This window comes from Salvelinus fontinalis, chromosome 31 (assembly GCF_029448725.1).
Source record: "Salvelinus fontinalis isolate EN_2023a chromosome 31, ASM2944872v1, whole genome shotgun sequence".
Taxonomy (NCBI): Eukaryota; Metazoa; Chordata; class Actinopteri; order Salmoniformes; family Salmonidae; genus Salvelinus; species Salvelinus fontinalis.
In genome coordinates, this window is record NC_074695.1 from 12,914,370 (window position 1) to 12,941,367 (window position 26,998).

Here is a 26,998-nt window from a genome sequence, read left to right on the forward strand (position 1 = left end):
GAGCTATAGTCAATGAACAGCATTCTCACATAGGTGTTCCTTTTGTCCAGGTGGGAAAGGGCAGTGTGGAGTGCGATAGATATTGCGAGCAGTAGCAAAGACTGAAGGAAAGTTACTTATTTAACTTGTAAATAAGTGTAATGTTTCATCCTACAGTTAACTACTAGGTTATTTACAATTAGTAAGTTAGTACTCCTACACTATCCTCTCCTAGATGAATACTCCACCAAGGTAGGGGGTCATGTCGTGTTGCGGGAGCTAGCTAGCGATAGCTAACTGAATGTAAACAAATTTGTTGTATCATTCCACATTCAAATATTATATTAATTTACATTCAGCTAGCTAGCGCGCTTATTCTCATTTCCTAGCTACAGAACACTGCTTCATGCCTCCAAAAATAATGGGGAGGGGCCTCTAGTTTTGTTTACATTTTGCGAATGGTTAGCGGTGTTAGCATTTCCTGGGAAACCAGGTGTAATACGTGCGTGTAATATGTAGCACTAGTACTCATTGTCTTCACCTGGACATGGCGTACCAGGCTTCAATGGAGTACTGGGGAAGACTGCAAGAAAATAATGAAAGACAACTATGAATATCCAGAGACATGTCAAATCAAAATCTTGGGACATAGACGGATTAATGATAGAATGATTGCAGAGGAGGGGAAAGGAGGAGGAGCAGAAAAGATAGTAGAGAAGAGGAGGTGAAAGGAGAAGATGAGGTATAGAGAGAGAGGGGGGAGGGGGGGGTGAGTGTAGACAGACTGAGGCCTGACTGACTGTGCAGGTGATCAGCATGTCCCTACACAGGAGAAATAATATTAATATTATTCAAATCACAAAGACTTTCACATTGATGAATATTATTAAAATGACAGACTCTTTGACATTGATTAATATTATTCAAATCACACAGACTCTTTCACTTTGCAACACACCAGGGTTAGTGCAAATGGAAATACACCCAATTGGATTCAGTCGAGAAGCTTGAACAAATTAAAATACAGCCCAAGCCAGACATGCATTGAATACAGTCAGAGAGTATTTCCTTAAGACAACGCTTGAGGTACCTGTCCAGTGGTGGATCAGCGTTAGATGTGTGGACTAAATATCTTGTAAAAATGGAATTACAACAAACCACTACAGACATCCATCCATCACGTGACTACCATTTGAATGTGTTAAACAGACCAAAGAAGGATGAATTACTACACAATATGATTTTAGCAACTGTGCACGGCTACAGGTTGAACTGTGCAGATGAACATTTGGACTTCCTTTAGTGGGAGGAAGCGGAATGATCCATGGCAGTGACAGCCTGGTGGCAAATACCATGCCACATATAAGCTGCAGCACACTGTGTGTCCGTCTGAATTCTGAAACTAGGGCCTGCCCTACAGGATGCCAGGTTGTGTGAGATGCCACTCCAGGCAAGCACAAGTCAACCAACCAGTCAGTCACTCTCATTCAGATATCACGCTAGTCTTTCATCACTGCTCCAGGGATGGGCATGAGAACTCCAGTACTACAGTACTCCAACGGACATCAAAACTCAATCTTTAACCAGAGATAATGCAAGGAAAATACCGTAAAACTATTTGGTGGAATGTGCTTTGTGGTTTGTCCCACCGAAAACAAATGTGATGTTGTACACATGTAATCGTTTTGAAGACAAGGTTAATTTGCTTTGACTCCAGTGTTTCATAGTTCTACATGTTGACTCCAGTGTTCCATAGTCCTACACGTTGACTCCAGTGTTCCATAGTCCTACACGTTGACTCCAGTGTTCCATAGTCCTACACGTTGACTCCAGTGTTCCATAGTCCTACACGTTGACTCCAGTGTTCCATAGTCCTACACGTTGACTCCAGTGTTCCATAGTCCTACACGTTGACTCCAGTGTTCCATAGTCCTACACGTTGACTCCAGTGTTCCATAGTCCTACACGTTGACTCTAGTGTTCCATTATCCTACATGTTGACTCCAGTGTTCCATAGTCCTACACGTTGACTCCAGTGTTCCATAGGCCTACAGTACATGTGCGTTTTGCACTCATACAAGCCAGAGGCAAGAGACACAAGGCTACTCTTCTCACAACTCACATCTGCATGCTACAAAACACCAGCTAGACAGCTGCTCTGTCAAAGAGCAGCTTCACCTTGACAAACTTGGGCAAGTCATTCTTATTCATTGACTAAAAGAAATGTCAGCCTTGTTGCGGAATAATTCACTTCCCTCATGCAGTTAAACAAGTGTGTCTCACTATGTGAGCATTTTAAGTGAAATATAAAAGGCTAGATGCAAAAATCAACTAGCTATTAGCAAACAACTAAAGCAAATAGCTAACAGCTACAAACAATTATGCAAAATAGGCAACCGGTGTGTAGTAGTTAGCCTGATGAAACCAGCCTGATAGCTGCGTTCCCTATTCTGTTTAGAAGTTAAATGTGATCAGGCTGGTCCCATCAAGCTATCTAGTAGTAAGATATTTCCATGAAATATCAGAGGCACAGCATATACAGAAAAGGTTGGCTGCACTGATGAGACGGCGAGCCTAATTGGGAGTGAATTGCAAATCCAACTCACATTCATTGGCATGTGGTGAGCAAACCATTCATTATAATGCAGGTTTCACTTCTGTTTCTCGTCTACTATTGATGTGGACATGGACACCCGTGATTGCTCCTTGTTTCTGTCTCAAACCATGCCAGGTCTCAGCTGTTGACTACATCATGGTTGGTACCACGGCCATCTGCCGGATTCAGAGTGGCTCTTTGTTGGCACAAAATGGCTACCTACCCTGCATCTCCAGGTCGGTGGCAGGCTACATTTTGATGGATAGGTTAATATCTTCATCAACACACAATAGCATCAACTGATGAACTGCATTTGTAATCCATTACAAATCCATAGGCCTACATCCATCACTAAAAATGTTGGTTTCTTTTCATATTCAAATCTAAACAGTCATTTAAAATTATGAAAATTGAGATTACGCTTCTACATAAATGTATAGGTGACCTTGTGGGCACCCTTTGATATGGACATTGTAAACTGTAGTGTGTTCATTTTCAACATCACACCTCATTAGGCCAACCTAACCCCCTCCTGTCTGAATCTGCTACTGTTGACAACACAAACCCAATTCAGAATATGGGCATTGAGCAATGAGACAAATAGGCAGATATGTTCAGGATCACTTAAACTAGACATAATTCAGTATTTATATTTCCAGAGGATCATTTTAGGGCAGCCAGTGGTTAGTATTCGACTGATCTCGGTTACCCAGAATGTATATTCTCGCGAAAGTTGTCACTTCCCGTTTAACTTCTGGGGGGAACGACATTAATAATTGGGATTTCCGTTGTGTGAAGGAAGGAAGCAAAGTGTCAGCCAGACCCCTGCCTTCAGCTCATTTCTCCGGTGTGTATGATCCGTGTGGATACATGTGCGAAGCAGTACCCATGGAAGAGTTCTGATGTTTTCAACATAACCATTTAGAATCTTAGCAGGGTCCATGTTTTCAACACAATTATTTAGAATCTTAGCAGTGTCCATGTTTTCAACACAATTATTTAGAATCTTAGCAGTGTCCATGTTTTCAACACAATTATTTAGAATCTTAGCAGTGTCCATGTTTTCAACACAATTATTTAGAATCTTAGCAGTGTCCATGTTTTCAACACAATTATTTAGAATCTTAGCAGTGTCCATGTTTTCAACACAATTATTTAGAATCTTAGCAGTGTCCATGTTTTCAACACAATTATTTAGAATCTTAGCAGTGTAATTTAATTAATACAGCCACAGCATATGAAACCAAAACAAAGCCAATTCATTTAGCAGATTAATGTTATTTTTTCAACCACTGTAAGTTCATAAAAGACAGTAGATACCCTGAGTGTACAAAACATTAGGAACAAATCAAATCAAATGTTTTATTTGTTGCATACACATGGTTAGCAGATGTTAATGCGAGTGTAGCGAAATGCTTGTGTTTCTAGTTCCGACAATGCAGTAATAACCAACGAGTAATCTAACCTAACAATTTCACAACAGCTACCTTATACACACAAGTGTAAAGGGATGAAGAATATGTACATAAAGATATATGAATGAGTGATGGTACAGAACGGCATAGGCAAGATGCAGTAGATGGTATCGAGTACAGTATATACATATGAGATGAGTACTGTAGGGTATGTAAACATTATATTAAGTGGCATTGTTTAAAGTGGCTAGTGATACATTTTTTACATGTATGGCAGCAGCCACTCAATGTTAGTGGTGGCTGTTTAACAGTCTGATGGCCATGAGATAGAAGCTGTTTTTCAGTCTCTCGGTTCCTGCTTTGATGCACCTGTACTGACCTCACCTTCTGGATGATAGCGGGGTGAACAGGCAGTGGCTCAGGTGGTTGTTGTCCTTGATGATCTTTATGGCCTTCCTGTGACATCGGTTGGTGTACGTGTCCTGGAGGGCAGGTAGTTTGCCCCCGGTGATGCGTTGTGCAGACCTCACTACCCTCTGGAGAGCCTTACGGTTGTGGGCGGAGCAGTTGCCGTACCAGGTGGTGATACAGCCCGGCAGGATGCTCTCGATTGTGCATCTGTAAAAGTTTGAGTGCTTTTGGTGACAAGCCGAATTTCTTCAGCCTCCTGGGGTTGAAGAGGCGCTGCTGCGCCTTCTTCACAACGCTGTCTGTGTCGGTGGACCAATTCAGTTTGTCCGTGATGTGTACGCCGAGGAACTTAAAACTTACTACCCTCTCCACTACTGTCTCGTCGATGTGGACAGGGGGGTGCTCCCTCTGCTGTTTCCTGAAGTCCACGATCATCTCCTTCGTTTTCATGACATTGAGTGTGAGGTTATTTTCCTGACACCACACTCCGAGGGCCCTCACCTCCTCCCTGTACGCCGTCTCGTCGTTGTTGGTAATCAAGCCTACCACTGTAGTGTCGTCTGCAAACTTGATGATTGAGTTGGAGGCGTGCATGGCCACGCAGTCGTGGGTGAACAGGGAGTACAGGAGAGGGCTCTTTCCATAACATAGACTGATCAGGTGAAAGCTATGATCCCTTATTGATGTCAACTATTAGATGAAGGAGAAAAGAAGAGTTAATGAAGGATTTTTAAGCCTTGAGATAATTGAGTTCTTCAAACCACCATGTTCAGCAAGCGGTTGATAGGACTAGCAGCGGACGAAGTGCACACTGTTGTTCATTGGTAAGTCTACATTTCAGACAAACTCCTGGCTAGCCATTGCAGCTAGCTAGCTGTATCATCCATCCTACTTTACTATCAACTGGCTAGCTGCATCAGGCAGCTTTAGATGCGAGGGAAGAAGAAAAAAAAAAATATATATATATAAACATACACTGAAAAATATATATAAAACGCAACATGCGACAATTTCAACAATTTTACTGAGTTACAGTTCATATAAGGAAATCAGTCAATTGAAATAAATTCATTAGGCCCTAATCTATGGATTTCACATGACTGGGCAGCCTTGTTTCAATACCAATATTTTGTTTGAACACAAGTACAACAACACACTAAAGTTGTCCAACATCCGTTTAGCTACTGTTAGTTCCAGCATTTCATTTATGAGCTTCAGGGTTGTTGCCACAACCATTGTAGAGGTATGTTTTAGGTTGGGTGTGGCAGCTACCGTTACTAAGGGCATGTGCAGGAAGGAAGCAGCTCTCTGGCACTTCTACAATATGCACTAGCCAGCAGAGCAGACCTGGTTTCTTACAGCTGCACTAGTCTGACAGGCTTCCTGTGTACATTAAGAAACTGCAGCGCCAGCACGAGATATGTCTTGGAAAAAGGAACCTCAATCCAGAGATGAGGAACGCTCAGTACTCTGAATTGTTCCATTATCCCAACCTTTACATCGAGAAGATTGAACGACTGCTTACTTCTCCAAGCAGCATGCCAATGTTTGGTTAAATCACATTCTGGTGTTACAATCTGTAGCTAATTCAGAGCCTAATGCCTTGTGAGAACTTAATGAATAGGGTTGTGGGTACTTCTATATGTAGCCATTACCCTATTGACCCATCATTGTAAAAATCAAAATCAGAGTATATTTGTCACGTGCACAGGATGCAGCAGGTATGAAGTGAAATACTTATATTTTTACATTTAGCAGACACTCTTATCCACAACAAATTACAGTAGGGAGTGCATAGAATTTCATACTTTTTTCATTCTGGTCCCCCATGGGAATCAAACCCACAACCCTAGTGTTGCAAACACCAGGCTCTACAAACTGAACCACACTGGACTTTAATGGCATAACCATGTCCCATGTAAACACTTACTTTGGGACCACTCTTTAGCGTGACTTCATAGGCACTTCGATGTAACTACGTGAACATGTATCTGAGCATACCAAACATTAGGAACACCAGCATCCACTGGTTTACACTGTTTAGTGATTTCGACGCAAGCCTCAGAGCTCCGGTATGAGCTCTTGGTATGATTCCAAAATGACTGCTGTGTTTTGTGCTACTTTGCATGAGGACGAAAAGGACCGTTTTCCAGAAAAACGGAAGTCAAAGGCACTTCAATCTTTTGTCTTGCCACTTCACCCTCTGAATAGCACACACACACACAATTCATGTCTCAATTGTCTCAAGGCTGAACAATCCTTTAACCGGTCTCCTCCCATTCATACACTGATTGAAGTGGATTTAACAAGTGACATCAGTAAGGGATCATAGCCTTCAACTGCATTCACCTGGTCAATCTATGTCATGAAAAGAGCAGGTATTCTTAATGTTTTGTATACTCAATGTATAGTGTGCATCATCTCTTAGAAAAATGCTTAGGTTAGAGTAAAACGTCAGGAAAGTCAAAGCATTATCCTAGCCCTGAAAAGATTCCCAAAAGCCTGGCAGTGAGCGAGGTAGGAAATCCTTCACTATGACAAATCAAAGCCCATGGGAATCTAAGAGCAGGTATAGACTCACTGCATGTCTCACTAAGACACCGTCTCAGACAGCTCCTCTGCACACGAGAGCCCACTGAGTTAAAGGGACAGTTCACCTGAAATCAAATACTTTTTTTATACCTTAAGGGTGGTCTAGAGTCAAGCTGAACCCATATACCAAACAATCTGTGGTTGTAGTTCCTATATGCATTAGGAGACATCTACAGGCTACAAAACTGGAATTAAAGAAAGTCACCATGTAAATAGATTACATGGGCCCCATCTTCCCTTTTAATTTTGACTTCAGTGTGAACTATCCCTTTAAGAAGAACTAATATGGCTGCTCATAATGGGTTGCTAGGCAACTGAAAGAATTAGGCTGTCAGCAAACGGACACTCAGCCCACGAGGCCACACAATATTACCTCCCCCACCCCTTTAAATATGTTTAGAATTGGGGAATTACAATGCATCCATAGAGCTCAGAAAGAGGGCTGATGCAATTCAGAGTATTCAAATTCTACCTAAGTCAACTCCCCCACATTAGTACAGACTCCATCATATCCATTGCATAACTAGGCAGTGTCGAGCTGTAATCTTCAAACCTTGCACAGCACTTTCTAACTGTGCATGCACACTTCCTTATTCATGTTCATTTGCGGGTTTGTAATGTTGATGTTATACACAAAGTAAATACAATGGGCAAAAGAGAAGGCTGTGTGTATAACACAAAGCATTCAGTCATCAACAGAGAAATACACTATATGACCAAAGGTATATGGATACCTGCTCACCAAACATCTCATTCCAAAATTATTGCCTTTAATATGGAGTTGGTCCCCCCTTTACTGGTATAACAGCCTCCACTTGTCTGGGAAGGCTTTCCACTAGATGTTGGAACATTGCTGCGGGGACTTGCTTCCATTCAGCCACAAGAGCATTAGTGAGGTCAGGCACTGATGTTGGGCGATTAGGCCTGGCTCGCAGTCGGTGTTCCAATTCATCCCAAAGGTGTTTGATGGGGTTGAGGTCAGGGCTCTGTGCAGGCAAGTCAAGTTCTTCCACACTGATCTCAACAAACAATTTCTGTATGGACCTCGCTTCATGCACAGGGGCATTGTCATGCTGAAACAGGAAAGGGCCATCCCCAAACTGTTGCCACAAAGTTGGAAGCACACAATAACATTCTATATGATTCTGTGCTGTAGCGTTAAGATTTACTTTCACTGGAACTAAGGAACCTGAACCATGGAAAAACAGCCCCAGGCCATTATTCCTCCTCCACCAAACTTTACAGTTGTCACTATGCATGCGGGCAGGTAGCATTCTCCTGGCATCCTCCAAACACAGATTCATCCATCAGACTGCCAGATGGTGAAGCGTGATTAATCACCAGAAAACGCATTTCCACTACTCCAGAGTCCAATGGCGGCAAGCTTTACGCCACAACACTTGACATTGCGCATGGAGATCTTAGGCTTGTGTGCGGCTGCTCAGCCATGGAAACCCATTTCATGAAGCTCCCGACAAAAAGTTATTGTGCTGTCGTTGCTTCCAGAGGCAGTTGGAACTCGGTAATGAGTGTTGCAATCGAGGACAGACTATTTTTATGCGCTGTGCGCTTCAGCACTCGACGGTCCCATTCTCTGAGCTTGTGTGGCATACCACTTAGTGGCTGAGGCGTTGTTGCTCCTAGACATTTCCACTTCACAATAACAGTACTTACAGTTGACCTGGGGCAGCTTTAGCAGGGCAGAAATTTTACAAACTGACTTGTTGGAAAAGTGGCATCCTATAACAGTGTCACGTTGAAAGTCACTGAGCTCTTCAGTAAGGCCATTCTACTGCCAATGTTTGTCTATGGCGATTGCATGGCTGTGTGCTCAATTTTATACACCTGTCAGCAACGGGTGTGGCTGAAATAGCCGTAACCACTACGTTGACAGACTGTCCACATACTTTTGTATATATAGTGTTAAGTTATTCCCTTCAAACATTCAGAGAGTCTGGACATGACCTTTCAATGCACAACAGGTCTGTTTAATAAGCCAATTGGGTGATGCTATGTTATTGTATAGCGCCAGCCTGCTAGCTAGGCCATACAGGGATGCTGTCATCTTCTCTGCCTCTCTTTTTGGCACAATGATTTGTTTAGGATGGGGTGGGATCATCAGAGCCTCCGCAAATCAAGGAGGCTGACATTTTGCATATTCAAAAACGGCTTATCAAACATCCAAGTATATCCTGTGCTTGGCTCGACTCCCATCCTCTGTAGTGTGACTGATCAGGACTTTACATTGAATGACCGTCCTTATCACAAGGTTGCAGCCCGTCAATAACATTTGCATCGCATTCATTCAAATCGGACAACCTCTAGACTGTAAATTTGCATATTTTTTACCCTAAGACAATTAAGGGCGTCATTTATTTGTTTCAGCAACCAAAAACATGTTATTAAGAATATAACCTCCAGGGTTCATCTCCAGAACGCAGAAGACAATATGGACCCCTATTCACATTACACCTCATAGGAGTACTGGTCTGGGATCAATGAATCAGCTCTTGTTCATTAGGATTGTAAAGGCAAAACTGACACTACATCAGCACTCTTAGACGCTTTGTGAATACGGAACACTGGTGTTTGGCCATATGAGACCGCATCCTATTCTGACAGGAATTATTGCCAAGTTGTTCAGTGGCATCCTCATTCACCATTATTATGACCACTGCAGATCTCAACTTCGAAACCACCAAGCCTTAAATCTACCTACAAGAACCTTTTGCCTGTAGACAAGCCTCCTTTTGCATGGAGCAAACTAGTATGTACATCACCTTAGCTCCCTCTTACTGTTATGTCAACAGCCAGGCCCAGATTTGTTTGACTGCCCGTTTCAGCAACACTTGACACACACGTCGGTTAGATAACAGCATCAGCCACCTACAATAAAAGGACAGATATCAAAGCAATTTTAAGGCTTTATGAAGCCATTATAAACCCTGTATTAGGCTAAATAGATGCTTCTGAAATCATTGCAAATATCCTGCTGTAGGTTGTCACTTTTGACAAAGCATCAGATGTAATGCTCTTTAAATCCTACTATCCCAACTGTTACACCGAGAAGATTGAACGACTGCTAGTTTTAAGTTTTTAACTAGAAAGTGTTCTGCTAGCCATACTGTAGTACTTAAACGGTTGTCAATGGGGAATTTGAACTCTAACCAATACAGAGGTGGTTTACACTAGTCGTCGGTAGGCCGTCATTGTAAATTAGAATTTGTTCTTAACTGACTTACCAAGTTAAATAAAGATTCAATTGAAAAAATAAAATCAACAAAAGACGGAGTTTCTCATACCTTTTCATCTAGAAGACTGCCAACCTCCATACCTGTTACTTTCTTACACCTTGCCCAAACCGGCTGCGAGCGTGCGCCATCGTGCGCTATCGTGCATACATTTATTTTGCCCCCCCACACCAAACGCGATCACACCAGCAGGTTAAAATATCAAAACAAACTCTGAACCAATGACATTAATTTGGGGACAGGTCGAAAAGCATTAAACATGTATGGTATTTTAGCTAGTTAGCTTGCACTTGCTAGCTAACGTTAATTTGTCCTATTTAGCTAGCTTGCTGTTGCTAGCTAATTTGTCCTCGGATATAAACATTGAGTTATTTTACCTGAAATGCACAAGGATCTCTACTCCGACAATTAATCCACACATAAAATGGCCAACCGAATCATTTCTAGTCATCTCTCCTCCTTCCAGGCTTTTTCATTGTTTAAATTATATGGTGATCGCATCTAAACTTTTTTTTCATTGTTTAAATTATATGGTGATCGCATCTAAACTTTCATTGTATTACCACGACTACCTGCAAAACAGTTCGTCTTTCTATCACCCACGTGGGTACCTGCTTCTATAAACCAATGAGGAGATGGCACGTGGGTACCTGCTTCTATAAACCAATGAGGAGATGGGAGAGGCAGGACTTGCAGCGCTATCTGCGTCAGAAATAGGAATGAGTTCTATTTTAGCCCTTGGCGTCGCAGACACTCGTTGGCGCGCGAGAGCAGTGTGGGTGCAATAATCGAATAACATGGATTTCAAAATTTATTTTGCGACGCTCGCGCACGCGACGTGTCCGGTCTGGTCAGCATGTTAGGAGTCTGTTGGAAATGCAATCCGGTTTAAAAACTGATACAAAGTAACCCTTGAGTGACGCGCGAAGCCTCATAACCGATTTGTTAAATACTACCCGCTGTAGTGCGCTTTAATTGTCACGTACTCCGAGCCCAGGTCCACCAGAGATCCGTATCTAGAAGGCATTGTAATCCAGGATGGGAACTACCAGACAACTAAACAAACCTGTATCAACAGGCCTCACTTGAAGATAAAGGTTTCCATGGAATATTTGGAATTGACTACTCGATAGAAACTATAATGTTATGCAACGTGTCAAACATGAAATATCCTACTACCTGCCTTGCATGGAATTCCCTCGCAACGTTTTATATTCGTAATTCTGGACACGAGCGTCTCCGGTGATATGGGTCTCGCTATGGTTACCGACCGTAGAGAGTGGAGAAACCGCACCACCAGGGCTGGCTGGCCTGGCCCAAATCACCTGTTGACAGTGTTGGGTCAAAGTAACACTACCTTCAATAGAAAATGACTCAAGTAAAAGTGAAAGTCACCCAGTAAAATACTACTTGAGTAAATTTTTTTTTTAAATGGTTTTAAATATACTTAAGTATCAAAAGTAAAAGTAAAAATCATTTAAAGTTCCTTTAATTAAGCAAACCAGAATAGCCAAATTTAAAAAAGTTTAATAATTTACGGATAGCCAGGGCACACTCCAACACTCAAACATAATTTACAAATTAAGCATGAGTGTTTAGTGAGTCCTCCAGAGGCAGTAGGGATGGCGAGGGTTGTTCTTTTGATAAGTGCGTGAATTGGACCATTTTCCTGTCAAACTGTAACAAGTACTTTTGGGTTTCAGGGAAAATGTATGGAGTAAAAAGTACATCATTTTCTTTAGGAATGTAGTGAAGTAAAATTTGGCAGAAATATAAATAGTAAAGTACATGGCCCAGTTGCATAAAACCCCGTAAGTTCATTTCCCCCCTTATCTTTTGCCTTAAAGTTTCCTTAACTTTAAGTCAGTTGCACAAAATATTTTAAATTAAGTGAAAAAGTTAAGGGTGCCAATGAGGTCCCTTAACTGCTTCATTCAGTATGGATATAAGATGTAAACAGCATTTGTGGAGGTGGACTTTGCTTTCATCTGCTCTGTTAACAAAAGGAAAACATCAACCAGATAGCTACTTGGCTAAACAATGGAAAGTGCACAATCCATGGCTACAAAGCTAGCTGGCTAGTTAGTTATAGCTACTCTGTAAAATAGTATTTTTACTTAAGTACTTTACACCAATGCCCGTTGATTTAGGACATTTACTAAGTAAAATATGGCAACCATTTACATTTGAAGGGCCATGATCGGCCTTATGAAATTACTGCTACAAATTAATAAAATTAACACATTTAATCAAAGCACTTGAGTTTTCCTCTGTGACATTTTTAGCAATAACCTTTTCTTAATTAGCCTAAATTTGAAGAGAATATTACATGTGGGCATTTTTTTTTTTACAGATGTGTTTGTAATCGTTAATCAGAATGTTACAACCAAACCGAGACCGACCTGCACCTCTTCTGATCACTAAGCTATTAGGTTCTGATTAGCCCATTCGGCTCCAGGGTTCTGTGACTGAGAACGAGAACAGAGAAGTTCTTGAGCGTTGCTGTAACTGTTACACTTGTGCGCCATCTCATGGATTGACAGTGTAAATTCATTTATGAGAACCAAACCATTAGGCTACTACTGGAAACAGTTAACTTGTATTCATGCATATAGTGACATTTATTACTAACAAATTGTATTTAAGAAATTGATCCTAGCAACAAATTAGGCACCACTGTGTATGTATATATATCACACACACTACCGGTCAAGTGTTAGAACACCTACTCATTCAAGTGTTTTTATTTTTACTATTTTCTACATTGCAGAAAAATAGTGAAGACATCAAAACTATGAAATAGCACATATGGAATCATGTAGTAACCAAAAAAGTGTTAAATCAAAATATATTTTATTTGAGATTCTTCAAATAGCTACCCTTTGCCATGACAGCTTTGCACACTCTTGCCATTCTCTCAATCAGCTTTACCTGGAATGCTTTTCCAATAGTCTTGAAGGAGTTCCCACATATGCTGAGCACTTGTTGGCTGCTTATCCTTCACTCTGCGGTACAACTCATCCCAAATCATCTCAATTGGGTTGAGGTTGGGGGATTGTGGAGGACATGTCAACTGATGCAGCACTCCATCACTGTCCTTCTAGGTAATATAGCAGTTACACAGCCTGGAGGTGTGTTGGGTCATTGTCCTGTTGAAAAACAAACAATAGCGGGACTAAGCCCAAACTACTGCCCCTGAACAAGGCAGTTAACCCACTGTTCCTAGGCCGTCATTGTAAATAAGAATTTCTTCTTCACTGACTTGCCTAGTTCACTTTTTTATTATTATTATTTTTTTTTATACGTGAACTTATGCTCTGCAGCAGAGGTAACTCTGGGTCTTCTCTTCCTGTGGCAGTCCTCGTGAGACCCAGATTCATCATAGCGCTGGATGGGTTTTGCGACTGCAATCGAAACTTTCAAAGTTCTTGAAATGTTCTGTATTGACAGACCTTAACTTTTAAGAAGGCACACCTGTTAATTGAAATGCATTCCAGGTAACTACCTCATGAAGCTGGTTGAGAGAATGCCAAGAGTGTGCAAAGCTGTCAAGGCAAAGGGTGGCTATTTGAATACACCGGTAGTGTATTTTTTATAATTGAATATTAAAACATACAATCTACTTGTAGCTGCTCTTTTTTGTTGTTGTTTATGTTACGTTTACATTTTTCAGTCATCTAACGGACTCCCATTGAGAGCGACTCACAGAAGCAACCAGGGGCAGTGCCCTGCTCAAGAGCACGTCAACAGATCTCCAGCAACCTATCAGCCACCGGCCCAAGCTCTCAACCCCCAGCCCTCCAAGATGCCCCCCACAGTTCCCAGAGAGCTGCTCCTTAACAACCCCCCGCCAAAAAATAAATACAATTAAATCATTATACACCCCCAAGCCCCCACCAACAACAAAACATGAACAAAAGAGAAAAATAAGAGGAAAACAATGCAAAAAACATCAAGGCCAACAAAAGTCATATCAGCCGACAATACAATTGGGTGCATGTATAGCACTATTTACATGTGTGTACTATTTACATGTCCATGGTGCACCCGTGGCACCACTGTATTCTGATGTTGATCATTTTTGGCAATATTGACAAATGTACAAGTGTGTTAAAACATGGGAATACGGGGGGCGGAGCTAGCATGTTGGAGTGAACGGCTGCGTGTGAGAGGCTCCTGCAACTTTTTTGCGAAATAATCTAACTTAACCTACTTTATGATACTTTTTACAACAAACATTTCTTTCTAATACAACATCGTAACTTTCTGTGTAAAAATGCCGAGTAATAAGCGACCAAAGGACAATAAATCCACATCGGAGGCCTACTCCACACCAAACAACGAGACAGACATGGCGGAAGGCACAGGCAACAACGTGACACTTAAAGAACTTACCCAGGCTTTGGGAGAACTACGTGTTGCTTTAGCTGAGGATCTTAAGGCTACTATTGCTGAACTGGACACCAAAATCGAGGGCACCATTCGAGCGGTCGCTTCGCAGGACCAGAGTATTGTGGACCTTGAGAGGGCTTCTGAATTCAGCGCTGGTAGGATCGACGAGTTAGAGAAGCTGTGCTCGTCACTACAGGGTACTGTGCAGAGGCTTTCTGTGAAAGTGGTCGACCTGGAGGGCCGTTCCAGACGTAATAACCTTTGCGTTGTTGGTCTGGCAGAGGGGGTAGAGGCGGGCTCTCGCCCCACCGACTTCTTCGCCAAGCTATTGAAGGATGCAATGGGATCGGATGTTTTGGCTTCGGACCCCCAGCTGGACCGTGCACATCACGCCCCTGTCCCAGTGCCTGGACCGGGTCAACGCCCTCGCCCAGTAATCATCTGTTGTCACAGTTTCAAGACCAAGGATCTTATCCTGCGCGAGGCCCGAATGAGGGGAAACCTGTTATATAAAGGGCACCCCTTCCGTGTCTATGATGATTATGTGCCCGATGTGGCAAAGGACCGTGGCGGCTACAGAGATGTCATGGCCAAACTCTACAAACTCCATCTTCGCCCAGCCTTGCTCTTCCCTGCAAGACTAAGAATTACCCCGCCCTCCGGTGAGAAGATTTGGCTCTCCTCGGTTTTGGACGCAGAGAAGTTTATCCGGGAACATACGCCAATCCCCCGTACAGGTTAGAGTGCCTTGTCATTGTGTGTTAGGGTCTGCTCATGGAATCGAATCCATACTAAACCATAACGGGTGAAACCGTATTGAACGGTCTCAACAAGGGCTACCGAACATGTAAGATGCTGTGGAGGGCAGTCTTGGCTCTCAATTAAAGTCACTTTCATTCTGGCTGTGTTCAGAGCGATGCCTATTTAGGATGCCTTCCAGGTTTGATTATTGACACTTTCGGATGAATATACTTATATTCCCCCCATTTTTTGTTTTGTTATTCTTACATTTATTGTTATTACAATACCATTTATTTAAAGCTTGCAGGGGACTGGGGGTGATGGTGGGGAAGGGGCAGACACAGACACCTGGATAGCAAGGTGATGTTTTGTGCCGTTCTGCCTTTGATATAGCCGAGGGCCGCTCTCCCGATTAGACCCCTACCAGCCCTCTGTAGTGTCTAGGTAGGTGTGCGTACATATAATTATTATTTGTACTTTATAATTTTCTCTTAGCATTTTACTATTATGTATGTGTATATTTTAAATTAGTGTGGATTATTACTCTGGGGCATGAATGTTTCTGTATGTATGTGTATATGCGCATATGTATATATGTATGGGTGTGTGTGTATATATATATTTTTTTAAATATATACCTTTATATGTATTTTTTGGGGATGTATGTGTGTGTATGTATACATATATGTATATGGGTAAGTATGTGTGTGTATGTATACATGTATATAACCTTTTTATTTATTTATTTTCTGACTGGGGGATACGTTTAATTTAGAAAAATTCTTGTTTCCGATCTAACCCACAATATGTAAATGTACGGCTGTCTAAGTTGGTTGCTGATGGTTCATGTTTAGACCGGCAGTGCTTAGCAAAATAATCTTGTGATGCTATATCTTGCTTATCTCAGGGATAGATAGACCCAAGATGACGCTTAAGTGCGCAATATGTTTAGGTTGCAACTTATTCTCTTTAGGTTTATTAGATGCTAATTGGACACTTTATTCGCGGGAGCCTCCTCAGTTCATATGTTAGTAGAAGTTCTAGGATAGTGAGAGGTGAACATACAGTTGGGATTTTATTTTTGTTTCACCTCTTGTTCGAGGTCGCGCCGTGCTTTTTTGGCATCGGCCAGACAATGTGTTTATTATTTTTATTTTATTTTCTCTCCTATTTGTGTATGCCTGTTAAAGGTGGGTTGATCGGGGGGGGTAAATAGTGGGGAAAGTAGGGGAACAGGGTGGGAAGTAAAGGGGCTTGCAGGGGGGGAGGGGCTGGTTGGATACTGCTCGGGTGTAGCTGCTACATATGCTGATCGTGATGGTTTGGTGCGCTTTCTTACCTTTTTATTGAGTTACAAGTTATGCAGGCCACCATAGGAACTACAAATTAGAGGGGGGCGGGCCTCACATTCACTTCCTGGAATGTTAAGGGCTTAAACGAACCAATTAAGAGAGGCAAGGTCCTAGCCCACTTGAAAGCACTCGTAATATCATATTTTTTGCAAGAAACCCATCTGAAAAATAATTCTCACAGCAGACTTAAATGTAGGTGGGTGGGGCAAGTGTATCACTCTAACTTCTCTGCCAAAACGAGATGCACAGCGATTCTGGTACGGAAAGGAATTCCCTTTCTACATAAAACCACTATTGTGGATAAAGAGGGTCGTTATGTGATCGTAATAGGAGAGATCCACTCTACTTCTGTAACTCTACTAAATATCTATGGGCCAAACATTGATAACCCCTCTTTTTTCAAAAGAGTCCTTGCCCTGATTCCAGATATCTCCCATACTAACCTGATCATTGGAGGGGACCTTAACTGCGTGCTAGACCAATATTTGGACAGATCCTCTACCCGGCGAACCCCCACCTCATATTCAAGTGAATTCTTGAATACCTACATAAAGAATTCTAACTTATTTGATATATGGAGGATCACTAACCCTACGGGTAGGGAATACTCCTTTCACTCTCATGTTCACAATGTTTATACTCGAATTGACTACTTTTTGGTTGATGCAAAACTACTCCCCTATACCTGTAATGTGAAGTATCATGATATTATAATCTCGGACCACAGTCCACTCACCTTCTCCCTGAGATTGGGTGACATGGTACCAAACGAGAGGGTCTGGAGGTTAAATCCTCAGCTCCTCACAGAACCAACATTCTGTGAACATCTTAAAGACCAAATAACATTTTTCTTTGACACCAACGACAACACAGAGACTTCCCCAGCATTACTGTGGGAAACAGTTAAGGCTTATTTGAGAGGCTGTATCATCTCCTATCAGACTGCCAGGAGTAGGCAAAACAAGGGAAAATTGGTAGAACTGGAGGGACAAATTCACTTACTGGATAGGGAGAATGCTAGACATCCATCTATGGAGAAACATAAAAAAATTACCTCTTTAAAATTTGAATATAATCAGACTCTCTCAGCTAAAATTGCTAAATCTTTTCTCTACGCCAAGCAAAAATATTTTGAGTTTGGTGACAAACCACACAAATTACTCGCCAGACAACTTCGAAAAATTGTGAGTGACCGAATGATTCACAAAGTTAAATCTGCATCTGGGGAATTACTCTCTTCCCCCAAAGACATCAATGACAGATTCCGTCAGTTTTATGAGACTCTATATACATCTAAAGCCGATTCTAACCCCTTAATTATGCAAAACTTTTTGGATGACTGTGATCTTCCTGCCCTGAACCAGGAAGATTCTAACTTCCTGAATAAGGAAATATCTCTTGAAGAAATTCGAGAAACAATCAAAACTCTAAAGAGTGGCAAGACCCCAGGCCCAGATGGATACCCAGGTGAATTCTATAAAACATTCAGCTACATGCTCTCTCCCTACCTGCACAAAATGTTGGTTCAGTCCAGAGAGGATGGAGCTCTCCCATCTACTTTGGATGAAGCATTCATTACAGTTATACATAAGAAGGGTAAAGATCCGGAAGAGGTAGGGTCGTACAGACCAATATCCCTCCTCAATACAGACCAAAAGATTTTAGCAAAAACCCTGGCTAACAGGCTTAGCACTTTAATTGGAAAACTGGTCCATTCGGACCAGACCGGCTTTATCCCGAACAGAAACTCATTCTTCAATCTCAGGCGCCTCTTCAACATTATGTATTCTCAGAGGTTACCAAACGTAGACCTTGCCGTTATATCTCTTGACGCCGAGAAGGCTTTTGATCAAGTTGAGTGGTCCTATCTATTCAAAGTCCTACAGAAACGTAATATTGGAGATGGGTTCATAAATTGGATCCAGCTTTTATATAGGAACCCCTGTGCGAGAATACTCACTAACCAATCATTGTCGCCCCGATTTAACCTCTACAGAGGGACAAGGCAGGGTTGTGCGCTGTCGCCTATGCTCTTCGCCCTAATCATTGAACCTCTCGCTCAGACGATTAGATCTGATGCAGCAATACACGGCTATAATACTAAAGATACTCTAAATAAGATTTCCCTATACGCAGATGACATTCTCCTCTATGTAACAGAACCCCAAGCTAGTATTCCAGCTATCCTTGATGTGATTAATTTGTTTGGTACCTTCTCGGGATACAGAATAAATTGGAACAAGAGTGAATTAATGCCCATACGGTTACAAAACACCTCCTGGCTAGAACATCTTCCACTTAAGTTATCTTCAGAAAAATTTACCTATCTAGGAATTGTAGTTACCAAACAATATTCCTTACTATTTAAAGAGAATTTCCCCTCGCTGATGCAAAAACTAAAGACAAACATACAATTTTGGAGAACTCTCCCAATTTCTCTGCTCGGAAGAATTAATGCCATTAAAATGGTCTTCCTCCCACAACTGCTCTACCTATACCAGAACATCCCAGTATTCATACCTAAATCCTTTCATAAACAACTGGACTCAATTATCAATCCTTTCATCTGGGATTATAAAACACACAGGATAGGTAAAAAACACCTCTGCAAATCCAAGATGGAAGGAGGATTGTCTCTCCCAAATTTTATATTTTATTATTGGGCCGCTAACCTCCGTGCGGTTACGTTTTTGCTGGATGACGCACGTCCGTCACCCACCTGGCTTAGTATGGAGCGGGAGGAGTGTCACCCCTTCTCTATTGGTGCTGTGATTTTGTCGCCTGTCAATCTGGAGAGGTCACTTTATCGTAACAATCCTATTATACATTGCACAGTCCGAATCTGGAAGCAAATTAAAAACCACTTTGAGCTTAGACCAATGTCATTCATGCTCCCTGTTGCCAGGAACCCCTCCTTTGCCCCCTCCAACCTTGATAACACCTTTGAGCAATGGGGAGAGTTGGGGATAAGTTCCATAGGGGATTTATATATAGAAGGGACCTTTGCTTCCTTTGAGTTGCTGAGGGAAACTTATAATCTTCCCAGAAGTAACTTTTTCAGATACCTACAAATCAGAGACTATGTTAGGAAACACCTCCCAACATTTGGGAACGCTAAGCCTTCCATGTTTGACGGATGCATAAAAACATCCCCCACCTCAGACAAACTGATATCTCGTTTATATGATTCTTTTCAATCGGTTAGCACACCCTCTACAGATGCCATTAAGGCAAAATGGGAGGAAGAACTAGGGACTGACATTTCGATGGCAGACTGGGAAGATAGCTTGGAGTATATCCACACCTGCTCCATTAACTCCAGACATTGGCTCATACAATTCAAGGTATTACACAGATTACACTATTCCAAAACCAAACTGCATAGGATATTTCCTGATACATCCCCTATGTGTGATAAATGTCAGGCTGCACAGGGTACACTTCTCCACTGCTTTGCCCTATGCTCTAGCTTGCATGGTTACTGGTGTGGAATTTTTAGGATCCTCTCTGAAGTTCTGGAGACTTCAATTGACCCAGACCCGCTTCTGATAATCCTGGGAGTGTCTGATTCCCTAATCGGACTAACCAACACCCAAAAACAACTCATCTCTTACAGTCTCATTTCGGCAAAAAAACTAATCTTGTTGTTCTGGAAAAAGAGGGAAGCGCCCACTACCAAATTATGGCTCAGCGAATTGGCAAACACTGTACACTTAGAAAGGATTAGATATATTCTGAACAATAAATTATTAACATTTGATCAGATCTGGCAGCCTTTCCTCTCTTACTTGGACCATTCGGCACTGTGAATTTGTACTTTTTAACGCACTCTCCATTGTAATATTTTAATCCACCTCTGGGCAGCACGTGCTGGCACCGCCACCCGAGCAGCGGGGAGGGGTATAAGGGGAAGGGATAAAGGGGGGGAATAAGGGGGGGGTGACACCCACCCTCTTTCTTTCTACCTGTCCTTGTTTTGTATGTCTTGTTTTGTAATAATTGTTTTGTACCCAGAACTCTGGATCTTTTTATTTCTGTCTGCTCTTTTATGTTTAGTTAAAAATTGTATACCTGCCTTTCATACCTATACACCATTCCTGTGTGTGTTCAATAAAAAATATTTGAATGAAAAACATGAAAATACAATTGAAATGTTATTCAAACAATCATCAAAACAGTGAAATATGAATTGTTTTGTTAAATGCACAGGTACTGTTAATATAAAAAATGTAATTAAAAAGTAACAATGTTTAGGTAGATATAAGAACATGTGGATAAAGTTAACCAATTTCTGTCTGTGTATTTAACAGTCCACTCCAGATAAGTGCACGTATTAGTCAAAATGCAGGTGCCTTCTGGGTATCTGCATGCATTCATGGCACTTCCTCAGTTTAGTGGAACATCAGTTACAACATTACCAGGCACATTTTCTGCTGTTTCCACTCTGGAAAACAAGAAGCGAACAAGTCAATCATTTAGTTACTAATAGTATAAAGTACGATACCAGTATTTAAATATTCTGTCCATGGCAAAAATTAAATCATGAAGCAGACCAAATTCTTTTGTACTTTAAAAACCTTCTGTATGTAAAATAATGTCTGCTAAAGCTTGGGATATAAATACACGTGACTGCATGACATAATGTTTGTTCCAACATTAGGGCTGTTTTCCTAAAGAAGTTAAATCAGCTTTGTCTTTTGTTTCATTGTCACAATACTGGTATTGTTCCAGCCCTAGTATAAAGTAATCTGTTTATTCAGTTATTACTATGATAGTCTGAAATATTTAATCCAAATGGATGACCTACAGGGAGTTACTGGTGACTTGTACAGGTTCCGTTTCTTGCACAGGAACCTATGAGATATTACATTAAGTTAGGATCGCTACAGCAACTAAAACGGACTAAATGACAATAACATTGGATTCTTAATCCATAAATTTAACAGAATTTCACTCACTAGCAACAATTTACCAGGAAAAACTAACTTTGACAATGGATTTGCTTGCATAACAATGTAATATGAGGGTTTATATCAAAACGTCAACTGAATAGAGAAGTTGAAATAGAATGACTTACCTCAGAGAACCGATACAACTCTGAAAGTTCAGTAGAAATAGTCAGATTAATAGAGGCAAAACAAACTAGTTAACATGGTGAGAAAGGTATTAATGTAAATAAATAGAGACTGACCTTTCTTACGTTTAGCTGAAAACACAAGAATAATCAGATTAGTTGGGGTAAAGACAACTCACCATTAAATGCATGTGTATGTATTACAACAGCAAGTTACATGACAATTACATGCTTTTAAAGAAGTGACTCATTAAATAGAGACATGAAGTTAAATAAACAAAGGACTCACCTCTTGCGAGGTAGAAACAAAACAGTACAGTTACTGTCAGGCCTAATAATAATATTGGAGCTATTATAGCGACATGACTCCTTGGTGGCACTTTGTTACAAATAACATCTTGACTGGAATTTCCATCTTTAGTCTTCACGTGTCCCATTGCTGCACAACTGCAGAGTAAGCAACACATAAAGTTGTATTTAACTAGACAGGTCAACAACAGCATATTGTAATGTCAGGTTTTATAATTTTAATTTTAGGACCTGAATGACAAAACATTCAGGAGATAAAAGGTGCTCAAATTTTTGCCATTTTGCAAACCCCACCATACCATGAGACATCCATGGCTTCATCACTGGAAAAGATATCAACCTAAGTGACATCAAAGATGGCCAACCAACTTTCTGATAGAGAATGCAGTGATGAGTACCAATTACTACCACAAAGATGGCCGCCGGTTCACCCCCAGTTAAATGTCAACTTAACTAATCATGTTTATTCTATCATCTATATTTCTATTATTTCTAATGGAGGATTGAATGTGTAATTTAAAACAGATATTCCCATTAAAATCAACATTCACTGATGTGTGGACCTCCAATCATCTTTGTGGTACCATTTGAAAGTTTACATTTCAATTGTATTCCTATTTTATTTTTTATCCAAAACATTACTCACCCTGTATTCAAGAGCATGTTGTCTCAACCGATGGTGGCACAACACAAAAATCTCATGACCTAAAATAGGAGATTTTAGATAAATAAATAATCAAATTAAATGTCTTTGTTAAGAAATCATTAAAATAGGGTTTTCTAACTATTTGTAAGCTTTTAAATTATATCGATCTCAACCATTAATCTTTTCCAGTGATGAAGACATGTATGTCTCATGGTATGGTGGGGTACACAAAATAGGTCAGCACCTTTATCTCTTGAATGTTTTGGCATTCGGGTCCCAAAAGTGCACTTTGAGCACTTCTACAATGGGCAAATATGTATGGAAGGTTCCGTTCAAATCAAAAGGGGTGCAGTCAAAAAGTGAATGAATTCAAATAGTTTTAACATTAAGCCAGCCTGTAATTATATTGTCAACCAAAATCTGGTTGCCAGAACTGAATTTATAGATTGCTATCAGAGCATTGATCCTGCTATCTGAAATGTAATATCATCAATGTCCCAATAATTTTTTTAAAGAAAAAAGAAACCTAAAGCAATTTAAGAAACTCTAGTACACGAACGATGACCTACTCAGTCCAAGCAGTGCAGTTGACACCATGTTGTGAGTAAAAGCCATGTTGACACTCCTCACACATGGTATCTGTTGTCTTTGTTCCTATAAAGTGAGAATAAACAATGTTATCATGTTCAAAAGATAACAATTGAGGTGATGGAGAAGTCAAAATCACCTGAAGTATGACTTCACTTCAAAAAGAAACCAGCGCAAAAAAAACACCATCTATTTATCATAATTATAATGTCCTGTACAATATTTAGCCTCTACTTCATACTTACCAGGTGATTTAGTACTCTGTCCCGGTGAACAGTGTGTATGTTCTACTGCAAAGCTACACTCAGAGTTGGATGAGTAGCTTCTACAGTAGAATCCATCGGGAACGTCGCAGACTGTGTTACTTGTTGGTTTGCACTCTGCCTGAGTGAACAGGCCCTGTCCTGGAAAATATCAGGGTTGATTCATTTCAGAGGACTACTTATGAGAAGGCACCTCATACCCCTTTCACACTATTGAGGTGACCTGAAACGTAAGACACTGGCTCAGATATTTTCTTTTTTACATTGTACTTTCCAGTTGGTGGATGCAGAACCAAGCCAGTGCCACACAACTCAGCTCAGCTGTGAAAAGGTTATGATGTGTACTGCTAAAAGGAAAGATGGGAAGGTTTGGAATAAATGTAAATGTACCTGGGTCACAGGGACTGCAGGGAAAGCACTTGGTTAGACCATTGGCCTCGTTCATGAAGGTCCCTCTGATACAGGGTATGCAAGATGTGCTGGAATCTACTGTACAATCTCTGCGGACCACCAAGCCTAATCACAGAAAAAAAATAAAAAATTAAACTTAGAGACGTTACATATTTTCTTTAAGTAGCCTAGTTTTGTTGTTTGGCTACCTGAAGAGAACTAGGGCCTATCACTCACAGCCTACCTATTCAAAGGCATTATGGAAAAGTGTGCATCGAACATCGAGTTTAACATCCTGGCAGTTAAATCATACTCGATTTTCAAAAATGTATCTGCTATAAAAACATGTTTTTACATGTTTCCCGCTCTTTGTTGATTTCGGTAGGGTATCCCCATATTTAATTGATCAGATGTTGTCAAAGCCGAAATAAGTGACATCGGTGCATTTAAAGTATACTCGATTTTTTAAATATCACATCCTTTTTCGCATACTCAGACGGCCGACTATTTACGATGCAAGCATGGGTATTCGGACAGAACCAGTGTTTCAAGGAACACAGCTCGCTGCACCATGAAGGTTTTTTTGGCCCCCGGTGACATCCAAGGGGGTTGTTTTCTCAGGACTTGATCTTCTATCTTTTTCACTACATACTGGTATGGTTCTGGAGATAGTAAATATAATGTTAAAATGTGAAAAAGTGACCCTTTAATTGGGAACATGCCGAATAGCGAAGTTTCTGCCGTGGTGTTAAAATGTAGCCCAAGTAGTTTTTGTTCTCCATAAAATTATCATGGAGTATTGCATCCTGGTCTTTTTTTTGTTTTTTTACCCAAAGTGGATTTCTGTTTTCTCATTGAAAAGTGTTTCTTGTCTCTTGGCCTTTGTCAGCACTTTTAAACTAAATACTAAACCAACTTTTGATTTCTGAATGTGTCTGCACCGGGGACTCTGGATGTGGCTGCGTTATTGATGTCATGTTAAATCAAGCCTTTTGATTTGAACGGATTGTTTTAGTTTTGTAATCTAGGCTACCTTTTGAATTATTTAAGTTATTTAAGTTATTTATTTAAGTTATCAAGCCATAGCGGTCATTCTGATCTCGTTCCCAAAGTGCTTTAGTTTATTATGTTGCTGTCCAGCAGTTCTGAATTTGGGATAAACACGACTGTCCACGTTTTTCTGTGCAATACCTTTTGATTTGAACATATTAAAAGTGTTGGTGTGTGTACTAGGCTATTTGATATAATTTATACATGTTACAGCACTTTGATTTCACAAATAATTATGTTGAAATGGAACCAAATTATCTGTTTCTGTCCTCTTCAAATAGGATAGATGGACTTTATTGGCTACGGTATAGGTTGAGTGTGATAGGCTGGTTATAGGCAGCCTGAGTAGGCCTATCACTACATTCTATTCAGAGTTTAGAGAAATGAATGGAACTGGAACGCAGTCAGGAGCCGCTACTGTATTGTGGCACACTTTTTACTAAACGGTACATGCTAAATAGTATGCGACGATGAGTACATAGTTTGCAGTTTAAGCATGTAGTACGCTAGTATGGATCTTCGGACACAAACAATGTCTCCCATTTACTGCATAAGTCTTTCTGAAACACTGTAGTGTATGAGATATATGAGCTACATGTAGAAATGTGCCTGCCCCTTGTTTACTGGTAACGTGCAATTCAGCAACATTGAAAAAGCTAATGCATAAATTAACATTACCTCTACCACACATTGGGCAGCACTGCCCATCAGACTTTTTGTATTCTGCTGGACCACAATTGCTTCCAAATACATGCATAAAATTCAAACCTGAAACAGACAAAAAAGATGAATTGGCTAAGGGCCAGTCTGTTTGTTCTCTCTTGACAACTCCTTAATTGCCATGCCATGCACTTAACAATGACATTGGAGTTGAAAATAAACAGACTGGAACTTGTAATTAAAACAAATTACAACTTCGTGTCTTCCTCCCCCTAATAAGTGGAAACCCACAAGATGGCGGCCGGATGGCAACGACTGTCAGACCGATTAAGACAACATCAACATATCGACTTCGAGTCAGGCGTGGTTAAAAAAAAAAATCCAAGCGCCGCAAACCTTGCCCACACCTGACCATGTAGCAGGATGAACAATTCATTTTGGTTCCGAAATACTGTAACCACGACATCAGATGAGTACGCTAGACTAATCACAAAGTAAGTCTGAATATTTATCTAAATCCGTCATAAAACGTTAATATAATTATCATTTGAGATTTTGCGTTCGTCAGATTGAAACTAATGAATGTGCGCTTGACTTCCGCTGCTCCCACAACCTTGTTTTAATGTTTTTCTTCTCATATTATCTAGTTAATGTCGTAAAACAGATTGTTGTAGCTAATTATACATAGACTATTTTAAGGGATAGTGCTATCAAATATGAATTGTTCTGTGGCGCAACTGTTAGGCAAGGAAGGATTAATTAAACTCGTTGGTTTCAACATAGCTTGCATACGTCTTATTGCTTTGGCAACATGCACATGGTTGTGGTTGTAAAGTCAGTTGCTAGCATCGATAACGCAAATTTGCTGATTCAATCTGAAATGTGATAGTTGGACTATTTGATTTAGCAGGACGCCATTTTATATCACAATTTTGTAAAACCTAAATGTAGCTAAACCAGCTAACTTACCAATGAGGAAATACTGTGCAGACGAAAGGTATACCATTTTCACTTGATAAAGACGTCAGAACGTTGTGACGATACATTAATACTGCTACTAGCCAACTATTATGTCACATATATGCTTTTAAAGCACCATTATTAGTCAATTATCTGTGCCTCTTGTTTAGCTAGGATAGCAAGCAGGGTGCGTTCACATGACACCGGAAATGACGTATTGGCTCCGTTTAAATTCTTAAATACATATATTCCCTGAAGTATAATTGAAAACCATTGAATTTAGTCTATAATAGGTCTGAAATATTAGGAGGTGCATTATACAAATAAAC

General features: G+C 40.6%; 1 protein-coding gene across 3 annotated transcripts; it reads right to left on the reverse strand.

Moving 5' to 3' along the window:
• Positions 1-13,549: 13,549 nt before the first annotated feature.
• LOC129829566 (tumor necrosis factor receptor superfamily member 14-like) lies at positions 13,550-26,899 on the reverse strand. 3 transcript variants are annotated; one of them, XM_055891337.1, is made up of 10 exons: positions 26,679-26,899; positions 25,728-25,817; positions 24,000-24,125; positions 23,592-23,750; positions 23,328-23,412; positions 22,093-22,250; positions 21,921-21,935; positions 21,807-21,826; positions 21,537-21,583; positions 13,550-21,173 (listed from the first exon to the last, which is right to left on the reverse strand). In XM_055891337.1, the coding sequence occupies exons 1-10, from the start codon at positions 26,713-26,715 to the stop codon at positions 21,116-21,118; spliced, it is 795 nt and encodes a 264-aa protein (XP_055747312.1). In that variant the 5' UTR covers positions 26,716-26,899; the 3' UTR covers positions 13,550-21,115. The 3 variants fall into 3 exon arrangements, with proteins under 3 accessions (XP_055747312.1, XP_055747314.1, XP_055747313.1); XM_055891339.1 differs by lacking the exon at positions 25,728-25,817; XM_055891338.1 differs by lacking the exon at positions 21,537-21,583.
• Positions 26,900-26,998: the final 99 nt, after the last annotated feature.

Coding starts and splice junctions, on each gene's coding strand:
- LOC129829566 (XM_055891337.1), bottom strand. CDS start 26,715: ATGGTATACCTTTCGTCTGCACAGTATTTCCTCATTG. Junction 23,751..23,999: donor CTGCAGTCCCTGTGACCCAG/GTACATTTACAT, acceptor GATATTTTCCAG/GACAGGGCCTGTTCACTCAG. Junction 21,584..21,806: donor AGTTGTATCGGTTCTCTGAG/GTAAGTCATTCT, acceptor AATATCTCATAG/GTTCCTGTGCAAGAAACGGA.